Here is a 10,727-nt window from a genome sequence, read left to right as displayed (position 1 = left end):
ACTATTTTGTTCTAGCGTATACGTCTTTGGTGAAGCGGCAAAATGGCGGGAGGAGAAACTTATCGTTGATTGGCTGAATAGAAGCATGTGACTTTAGCAGCGCTCTCTAGCAGAAATACCTTGCAAGACAATGTCTGACAATGCCCACTAGCAATAACGGGCCAATTTTATTTCGTTGCGGTAATACACTATAACTACAGTAAATTACGTCAAAAAGCATCATATTCAGCAGTAGAAATACTTCTCATATAGTTAGTTAATGAATTTTATATTTTGCTTTATTTGAAATATTCGCTTTTGTGTTGTGAAATGTTTTGACTTTCCCGGCTCCCCTATACTGCAGCACAGTTTTACTTTATTCCGAAAGAGAGCTGGAAGAAAAGATACGCCTCCACTCACCTTATTTCGAATACAATAGAAGCCGCTTATTGCACGGCCTATTTTCCAGGGAATTTCGTGCAGTTATCCGGCTCGTGCAATAACGCGAAGTTTAATACGGTAATATCTAGCTGGACCGCACCGGTTTGGGATTTGGGGATTCCGTGCAGTTAACAGAAGTGTGCGTTAATCCGTTGTGAAATTAACTGGCTTCTACTGTAGTAAGAATGCTTGGACAAGTGGACAATTTAACCTAATCAATGAATTCCCAAGAGATGGGAGAAAATCCTGTCCGACCAGGAAAAACTCTTCCAAGGAGGATAGTCGGCAGGCCGGACAGTATTTTCGTCTATCTCATAATCTTTCAATAGTTGGGAATCTTTTCTCCTGGTATTCAGCTTTTTGCCAACATTTCCTCACTTGTTACAAGCCCTGCGTGCGGTGTGATCGCGAAGGAAAAGCGTAGGAAAGTAAAATCTGCTAATCAGCGCTCACCCCCCAAAACGCGCTCGAAGTCCACGGGATCGGAGGAGGCTAAAATTATCACTGTCGTGAAAATAAAACTGTGGCTGGGAAGATATTGTGTGGAAGTGACCGCAGTGTCTCTGCCACTCAGGCTGGTGTGACATACAGTTGCATAGCGACTGATACTGTACGTCATATCCTTATAGGTGAGTTAATGTTGTAGTTCACCTTTTATATTGTTATATTGTTTTCAGTGTGGCAACAAGGAGATTTACTATGACTATTGCACAGTCGAGATTACGCTGCAGTTGCAAGTTGCCAATCACGGCCGAATGAATGTGGAATTAACCCTAAATGACGGGCATTGATCCTACGTCCCGTTGCCATCTTCTTACAGAGATTTTTTCAAACCCCTCGATAGCAACAAGAACAGGTTTGACGACATACTTGAGCGATGTGTCTCTAATTATTTTAATAGCCTTGGTATTGTTTTCGGGACTAGCTATCTATGGTGGCCTGGGCCAATCATGAGTGTCCTGTACAAAGGTCACTTTGCACAGTAGCCTTCAGCTGTGCAGTAAACAGGTGGGCGGTACCGCCCACTTCCCTATTTCAGGACCTTTCAGGCTGATATCGTCCGTCTCAAAACTCTAACCCATTTTATGTAGCCCCACAACGTAGCGACGACATGGCGGTGTCCGTAGCTGTAGACGAACCCGGGATACTTATGGAAGGTCCCCACTGGGACGACCGCTCGGGGACGCTGCTGTATGTGGACATCCACGGCCAGCACGTCCACCGCTGGGATCCCGTCACAAAACACAAGGACACGTATGACATAGGTGAGTTACATTTGCGCACGGTTATGTAGACTCATTCTGGAAACATACAAACAGACACCAATGCTTCGTTCTCCCCCCTAATGAGGATAGATTAGTCCACCCCCTACTCGAGAGGTGAGGTCGGGATGGGAGTGGCCCATGGGGATTGTGATGGGAGGTAACCTACTCTCCAAGCAGATGTTCGGCGTTTTGGGTACAGTACAAAATAGACAGTAACGTTAAGAGAACTGAGGCGTTTTCGTTTGTCAGTGCCATAGGCTGATGAATGACAATCATGAATGGGATGTTACAAGTCTCAGTCCTCACTCATCACAATCACTAGTACTACTTTTTTTCTGAGAAGAACTTTTTGGACCGCTCCACTTTACATAGTCAATTTTGGACCGGAGAGATTAGATACGAAGTCCAAGTGTTTTGAACAAGTCCATTTTAACTGTAAGTGCCACGCACAAGAGTCCATTCTCGCACAAGGTTTACTTTTCTTAGATAAACGTTAGGACTAATCCAATATTGCAAGGAGTTGGGAGATGGTTGAAATATGCTGCATTTGCTCGCAAATGTTCCCTGTCTGGTTATAGGGTAACTGTTGGTTGTTGATTCCTCCAGACTGTATGGTAGGAACAGTCGTCCCTAGGGAATCAGGAGGGGCCGTGGTGGCTGCTGGGACAAAGTTTGCCTTCCTGGATTTCGAGACCAGACAACTGACCGATGTTGCAACAGTGGACCAGCACAAACCCACCAACCGGTTCAACGATGGGAAGTGCGATGCTGCCGGCAGGTTTTGGGCTGGTAAGGAAAATCAAATATCGAGAATTAAGCATGGCTCCTTTACGTCATATTTGACTTGAGGTTTTGGTGCACCCACTTGCACAGGTAAAGCTATGACAGGAGGCATTTTATTTTTCTACCACAAAGCAACAAAAATAGGGAAGGTATTTAGATTTTAAAAAGCATTAATGCACCTATAAAAATGTACTGGCCCGATTGAACATGCACTTGTCCGACTATCGGGTCAATAAATCCTATATTTTCTGTGTCCTTATTTCCATTTGGTACTCCTCCCACAATAGAATTCGATAACCATACTATTAACGATAATCCATGACAATCCTGCTTTGAAGTGATGTGAGACTGTGTAAGTGATGTGAGACTGTGTAAGTGATGTGAGACTGTGTAAGTGATGTGAGACTGTGCAAGTGATGTGAGACTGTGTAAGTGATGTGAGACTGTGTAAGTGATGTGAGACTGTGTAAGTGATGTGAGACTGTAAGTGATGTGAGGCTGTGTAAGTGATGTGAGACTGTGTAAGTGATGTGAGACTGTGTTTTCAGGCACGATGGGTGCTGAACCTGTCCCCACAAAAGTCGAACGTAAAGTCGGATCTTTGTACTGTCTTCACACCGATGGTAATGTGACAAAGGTAAGGACAATTCTTTTGTTTACATGGACTACATTGACGGAAACATTCGTTTTAAAGTCAAAGAAAATATCTATATATTGGGGAGAAAACTATATTGAACTGTTTATTCAACAAAGCACAGTAACATCCAAGATATGTCGTTGAAGGTTAGACATCTAGGTAATAAGATACGCCGAAACGCAGTTACCCAAGCAACTGGATATGATTTTGGAATTGATATTGTTTCCAAAATCATATCCAGTTGCCTGAGTTTTGGCGTACAGGAGCATCCAAGTTTTGTCTATAATACTGCAAAAAACTACTATCACATTGATTGTCTAAGTGTCGCTATCTGTCTTTGCTTTCGAAAATTTCATTAGGCTTTTAATGAAGTTGACATCTCTAACGGACTGGCATGGACATCTGACAACTCAATCATGTACTACATCGACTCACTCCTGTACAGCGTGGATGCCTTCGACTTCGACTTGTCCACTGGAATACCAAGTATGTATCCTGTACCTACCAAGAAATTTTCCTGTATTATCAGCAAATCTATACGGGTTGGCTCCACTGAGAGTTCTCCCTGCTGAAGTATCTCCTTTAAGTTGCTTCACCAACAACCTTGTCACACGGCACACCCACACACGGCTCTCTTTTCTCTATTGAAGAAAAGGCTTTTCAGCAATCCAGCTCAACCAAATACAAAAGTGTAAGATAAAATTTCACGGAAAGAATCTAACATAGTTGACACAAATTCATAAATGATTAATAATAAAAAAAAAAAATAAATTACATTTCCTCACAAATCATATGTTTATGCCAGGCGACTTTCGTTGTGACTATGAATTGTCTATTGGAAATTATTCCATCAAATAACTGTACACTTGCATGACACTTCACAATAATATTCAGCATTGTTGTCTGGTGATATCTAATCTGTACATCATTGCCTACCCTTGCAGGCAACCGTCGTCAAGTGATGACCTTTGACCCCACAGTAGATGGCGTGCCTGATGGCATGTGTATCGACACGGATGGTAAGCTGTGGGTAGCCATGTTTAATACTGGCCAGGTGCTGCAGGTGGACCCAAATACAGGTTAGCAGAGGAAGGAATCATACTTGAAAGCATGCAGTTAGTTATCTATTTTGGTGCCGTACTAGAGAGAAATTAAATGCTACACAACTCAAATAAATAATATGGATGTAAAACATAACAATGATGTAGTACATTGGCGATGGTGGTGGCTAGAAACCTTTCTCTTCAAGTAAACTTCTAAAGTTTCTTTCGAATGAAGCCATCACTTCTTTACTATCTCACTGTAGGTACACAGCTTCGCTCCATCAAGTTTCCGGCTCCACGCACCACGTCTTGCTGTTTCGGAGGCCCTAACCTTGACGTCATGTACGTGACAAGTTCAAGGAAAGGTTACTCTGCAGAGGAGGTCCAGCAGAAGCCTCTGTCTGGATGTGTGTTCCAGGTGACCGGGCTGGGAGCCAGGGGCACACCCGGACTGTGCTACAATGGATGAACCCCTTGTGAGAGACTCTAGAAATGATCACAATTGGTGCCTTCTGTTTTAACTTTAGAACCATTTGCTCCCTGAAACAAATGGACAAAATTGGTCAAATAGGTCGAGTAATAAGTCAGAGGAGCAAGCTAGCCATATAGAGTCACAACCGTTGCAAGCACAACTGCAAAGTTGCAAGCACAGCTGTAAGCTGGTCTAGTACAAAAATTTAACAGTCCGTAGTGTTGCCAAATTTCTTGCCAAATTGAGGTAGCCAGACACGACAAGCAAGAATCCATTCAGCGTCTGTAATTGAAGAGAAAAGGTTTTTATTCATGCAGACTTTTGTGATGCATAACACAAGATAATGGAACATTTGATAATTTATTACTACATTTTTACATATATGTCTATCACCAATTCAGAAATAGTAATTGATATTACTTGGTAGCTAAAAAGAGAGAAAAGTACTGATGATATGACAAGTCAAGCGCAAGCAAGAATCCCTTAGGGTTTTATAATTCAAGAAAAATAGTTTTGATTCATGCAGACAGTTATGATGCATGACACATAATGAGAAAGTTTTAATACATTTTGAAATATATGTCTATCAACAAGTCAGAAATAGTAATTGATATTACTTGGTAGATATAGAATGGAGAAAAGTTATTACTATTGCGGTCCAAAGCTTCAATAGCTGATTGACATCTGTTCAGTACCTTACCCCTTAACACTACCGCTAATCCTGTTGGCAATAAGAATAGTATGTCTAATGATATGCTGGAAAGTAGCATATTTGTGATGGATTAAAGATTGCCTTACATTGAAACTCTGACATATATGTCTCGCAATGTTTCTTTACGACAGCAATGATACACAAACCTCAACGGAAAGCAGCGAACGAAAAATTCACAAAACAGTTGACGAACAATTCCGTTCATATTGTTGCTTCCACAAGAACTTACTTGTTATGGTTTTGAATTTCCTATTGCAATATCATATCCTGTTAATATATCTACATGTAAGTTCAACTGTTTTGTATGTACAAGTTGCCATATTACAATTGTCATGCAATAAATTTCTGACTGATTGTGATAAAAGGATATTCTACATCTGAAGCGTTTCTCATTGACTTTGCTAAGCCATACGTAACTAACAGATTCCCATAAACATCATGTATATTGTTTTTTCTATTCTTACAAATGTACAAGAAATGTCTTGTATGTTCAGGTATAACATAAATGCCTGGATTATCAACTTACGGAGCCGGTATTCCCACACATAAACAAACCACCGTCACATATCGATCTCGTCACATACTGTGTGCGTACACAATAATACGTTGACTCCATATTTTCCAAATTCAAGTTGACATCCATGTATCCGAGTACTTGTCATCTATCTCATAATCTTACAACAGTTTGTCATCCTTTCTTGCTCGTCCTGGCATTAATGTTTGCCGTTAGTGAGCAGCCTACGTTCGGTCATCGCTACCGAAAAGAATTCATTAAACATTTTGGCGATCAGTATTGAACTCTGATCTTTCGGACTTTCCACCTGCTCTGTCAGGCCTCTGGCACTGTGTAGAGGTCACTTAGTGCCACCGCATGACAATGGCATAGCGTTGGTCACTATACATGTATGATTAACCCCAGCCAGAGAGAGATCTAGACTATGTAAACACAGGCTGGCGAATCGGGGATGCTTTTGTATCATAGGTATCCACTGGAACGACCGCTCGGGCGCAAATGTCCCATACAAACTTACTATCCAAACAGTGGCCTCTAGTGTGCAGTCAACAGCAGTACCCGCGGTATTACCCACTTTCCTATTTCAGACTGCTACTGTCAACTTGGATCTTTAGAAAAACGTTAATTTTACACAGTCCACAACCAAAGAGTTTTTATCAACTAGCGACATGGCGGTGTCCATAGCTGTAGACGAACCCGGGACGCTGTTGGAAGGTCCCCACTGGGACGATCGCTCGGGTACGCTGCTATATGTGGACAGCATCGGACACCACGTCCACCGTTGGGATCCCGTCACAAAACACAAGGACACGTACGACATAGGTGAGCTAACATTGTACTCGTATGCAGAATCATTCTGGAAACATACAAAGAGACACGAAACGTTCCCTTAGGGCTGGTAGAATAGACCACTCTCCTACTCGACAAACAGGGGGTAGGCTGGTATGCCGTACGGTATAGGCCGGTTAGGCTCCGATTGTTTTTGGCGACGCCTCAGGAGCGGAGGCTTTCTTTGGTGCATTGATCTGAAAGAGAAAGGGGAATAAACTATCTGCAGTATCTGAATATTGCCGCAGACAATCTTAAACTTTGGGCATATGTTTAGCTGTCTTTAAACATAATAAATCATATCATAACTGTCGGTTGTTGATGACACCGAATGTAGTTTTCGTCCTCATTCTTCCAGGCTGCATGGTAGGTTCCGTCGTCCCCAGGGAATCAGGAGGGGCCGTAGTGGCCGCAGGGACCAAGTTTTCCTTCCTAGATTTCGAGACCAGACAACTGACCGATGTTGCAACAGTGGACCAGCACAAACCCACCAACCGGCTCAACGATGGGAAGTGCGATGCTGCCGGCAGGTTTTGGGCTGGTACGGAAAATCAACTATCGAAAATTAAACGTTATTGACTCGAGGTTTCAATGTGCATATATCTAACTTTTTTTTAAGGTAAGACTATGTTCACCAATATTTGTAGGGCCATGGCCTGCTAGCGATACGGACGCCTAACAAGCTTCTAGGTTGGTCAGTCTGGCGATCCGCTGGGAGCAAAGTCACCCTAGTGGACCAATATGTTCCCACGTCTTACTCATGGAAAAATGACACTTGAGAGTGTGTTTTCAGGCACAATGGGTGAGCCGAATCCTGTCACAATGGTCGAACGTAAAGTTGCATCCTTGTACTGTCTTCACACCGACAGAACCGTAACAAAGGTAAGAGCAACGCATTTATTTAGTAGTAATACACCTTTCTCACGCGGCGGCCATGATAGATCGAAGAAGAGGTCAATGAGGCAAACAGACAAAACTTATTTCTAAAATCCGGTCCCATTTAGTTTTCTCCCAAACCACACAAATTTTCATGATATAAGATAGAATAATAGATACTACAAGAAGTGTTATGCACCGAAAGATGTAGCAATTTAGAGTAGTGTAGACTGACCCCATAGTCCCTTAAGAGATGCAAAATAACAACATAATAATGCAAATTTTTAACGAATTTGCAGCCATTCACTTATTGGTCGATTTCCTAACTGGCAGGCTACCATTGGTCGAACTGCTAATTATGATGGACAGCCTTTTGTTTGCCACATTGAACTCGTTTTCGATCTATCATGGCCGCCGCGTGAGAAAGGTGTATACATGGTTTGCATTTGTTCCAGAGTAAAAAAAAAACTAATATGGAAATATTAAGCAGATAATACAATAACCAAAGTTTCTCTACAATAGTTCAGACTACAGCCTTTCTTGTCATACGAAATCAACTCCTATCACATTGATTGTTTAAGTATCACTATCCGTCTTTGCTTTCATGTATAGGCATTTAATGAAGTTGACATCTCTAACGGACTGGCATGGACATCGGACAACTCCATCATGTACTACATCGACTCACTCCAGTACAGCGTGGATGCCTTCGACTTTGACTTGTGCACTGGAATGTTGTGTATGTAACGTTACCCTATAAGTTGATACCCACCAAAAAGAATTACCAGTATTACCAGCAGCTTTATGGGGATTACTAGAGCTCCACAGAGAGTTCTCCCTGCTAGTATACCTCTTTTTAGTTGGTGCACCCAAAGACGTACCCCAAAGCCTTTTTCTTGACAGTCATTGAGCCTCTCTCTTTAAATACATACACATGTATATCTATCTATCTATATATCTATCTCTCTCTCTCTCTCTCTCTCTATATATATATATATATAGATAGATAGATAGATAGATAGATAGATAGATAGATAGATAGATAGATAGATATGGAAGAAACCTTAACCTATCATTTTTCAGCTATCCACTCAACCAGTTACCAAAGATGGAAGAAATAATTTCATAGTTTACACAAGTTTCTAATAAATCATTACATTTCTTAACAGATCAATTCTTTTATGTCAGATAACTTTACCATGAATTGTCTCAAATTTAAATCCTTCCTTTATAATGTATGTTGTATGTTGACAATACCAGCAATGAGCTGACCACTGTCTGATGATATTCTATCTGCATCACCATTGTGTACCCTTGCAGGCAACCGTCGTCAGGTCATGACCTTTAACCCCCAAGTAGATGGCGTACCTGATGGCATGTGTATCGACACTGATGGTAAACTGTGGATAGCCATGTTTAATGGTGGTCAGGTGCTGCAGGTGGACCCAAACACAGGTTAGTAGAGGAAATAATTATGCACGAACGCATGTAGCCAATTATCTCATTTGGGTCTGTATAAGAAAAAAGTTGGCTGCTTCATAAGTCAAATAAATGTATACTTTGCAAGTCAATTGAAAATTGCACTAACACTTAATGGATAGATTCTACAATATCCTAACTTTCTTTCGAATGAAGCCACCACTTCTTTAACATCCATTGGCATAATACCGGTCGGTTTACTGCAATTTCTCAAGCAATGCTAATTTGGCAAATGATCAACGCATCATTTTCTCCAGTTACATGTTGCTGTTACAGCTTACCTTTGCCACTTCTTCTGTGTAAATTATTTTGTCTCTCTGGTCCTGCTAAAAACATAATATCGTAATTGGAACACACCGCGGAATTGCACGGAGAACGGGCGCGTGGTTGGGAGGGGGTGCACTATACCGGTCGAACGAAACACGGCACAATTAACTGCCGCTATGTACCTTTATTCATCCTCTGTTGTTCCGTTCTTTCCTGTTAGTAGTTGCACAAAACAAAAATCTGCATGGGCATACAAAATGTCACGAGAAAATGGGCGTATACTGACAAGAATTCTCATTTAATTTTGGTCCGTCACAACCGCTATGACGTAAAACTTTACTGCTGGCCGTAGCATTAAAAATGGCGGGAAAATGGCGGCGTACGTTCAATTTGACCCATTCAGCCGTAGATCCGGGCTATTATGCAACGGTTCCTCACACTTTTACACGAGTTGTAGGTCACCAAAAGAAATTCAAGACTGCTGTTGAATCATGCTCGTCTTGTGCCGTGAGCACGTGTGATTATTATCTACAAATCTGGCGATGAACGTGACAGTGTGTTTGTCCCACGACGAGCTCGCCTGCCCCGAAAATGACCTGAAAACTTTTGGCCTTGTTGTCTTCGAATGCATTGTTATCGATGCTTTGTAAATGATGTATTGGACACCTAGATGTCTGAAGTGTGCATACCTCAGAAATAACTATTGTTGCATGTGTAGATCTCTTTAAGTTCCACTATTTTTAATCGACCGGTATAAGGCTTATGACCGGTATTATGCCAATGCATGTTAATATCTCACTGTAGGTACACAGCTCCGCTCCATCAGGGTTCCAGCTCCACAAACCTCATCTTGCTGTTTCGGAGGCCCAAACCTTGACGTCATGTACGTGACAAGTGCAAGGATAGGCTACTCTGCCGAAGTGATCCAACAGAACCCCCAGTCTGGCTGTTTGTTCCAGGTGACCGGACTGGGAGCTAGGGGCACCCCCGGACTGTGCTACAATGGTTGAACCCACGATGACAGCCCTCTTCATCGGAGACTCTAGAAATGCTTTTTACTTGTCTTTTAATGCCAGAATCATTTGCTTCTTGAAATAAATTGGCCAAATAGGTTGCGTAATTTTTTCAGAGGAGTTAGCTAGCCGTATTAAAGCCGTAAGGTTGCAAGCATAGTTGTAAGTAAAGGTTCAAACAAGTCCATAGCTGTTTTGGCAAAATTCTTGCCAATTTGAGGTAATCACACAAGGCAAGTAAGAATCACTTCACTGTCTGTAATTCAAGAACAATTACATTTTGTTTCAGGCAGGCTTTTGTTTGTGATGCGTGGCACAAGATATTGAGATACTCGATAACGTTTTGCTTTATTTAAAAAAAATGTATCAATCTACAAGTCAGAAATATTGATATTAGTTGATAGGTGATACTGTCGAC

At 41.7% G+C, this 10,727-nt stretch overlaps 1 protein-coding gene across 6 annotated transcripts; it reads left to right on the top strand.

Annotated features, from left to right (window-relative positions):
• The first annotated feature begins 947 nt into the window (after positions 1 to 947).
• On the top strand, positions 948 to 10,639 carry LOC118419006 (regucalcin-like). 6 transcript variants are annotated; one of them, XM_035825219.1, is made up of 7 exons: positions 948 to 1,049; positions 1,512 to 1,685; positions 7,033 to 7,215; positions 7,468 to 7,556; positions 8,163 to 8,289; positions 8,871 to 9,005; positions 10,101 to 10,639. In XM_035825219.1, the coding sequence occupies exons 2-7, from the start codon at positions 1,532 to 1,534 to the stop codon at positions 10,304 to 10,306; spliced, it is 894 nt and encodes a 297-aa protein (XP_035681112.1). In that variant the 5' UTR covers positions 948 to 1,049; positions 1,512 to 1,531; the 3' UTR covers positions 10,307 to 10,639. The 6 variants fall into 6 exon arrangements, with proteins under 6 accessions (XP_035681112.1, XP_035681111.1, XP_035681110.1 ...); XM_035825218.1 differs by lacking the exon at positions 7,033 to 7,215 and adding an exon at positions 2,292 to 2,474; XM_035825217.1 differs by lacking the exons at positions 7,033 to 7,215; positions 7,468 to 7,556 and adding exons at positions 2,292 to 2,474; positions 3,017 to 3,105.
• Positions 10,640 to 10,727: the final 88 nt, after the last annotated feature.

Source organism: Branchiostoma floridae, chromosome 7 (genome assembly GCF_000003815.2).
Source record: "Branchiostoma floridae strain S238N-H82 chromosome 7, Bfl_VNyyK, whole genome shotgun sequence".
NCBI classification, from domain to species: Eukaryota; Metazoa; Chordata; class Leptocardii; order Amphioxiformes; family Branchiostomatidae; genus Branchiostoma; species Branchiostoma floridae.
This window is presented reverse-complemented; position numbering and strand designations above follow the sequence as displayed.

Bases quoted from the DNA above. Each gene is read 5' to 3' on its own strand.
- LOC118419006 (XM_035825215.1), top strand. From the start codon at position 6,345: ATGTCCCATACAAACTTACTATCCAAACAGTGGCCTCTAGTGTGCAGT. The intron at 7,216-7,467 runs GTACGGAAAATC...GTGTGTTTTCAG, and splicing joins TGCCGGCAGGTTTTGGGCTG to GCACAATGGGTGAGCCGAAT. The intron at 8,290-8,870 runs GTATGTAACGTT...GTACCCTTGCAG, and splicing joins CTTGTGCACTGGAATGTTGT to GCAACCGTCGTCAGGTCATG.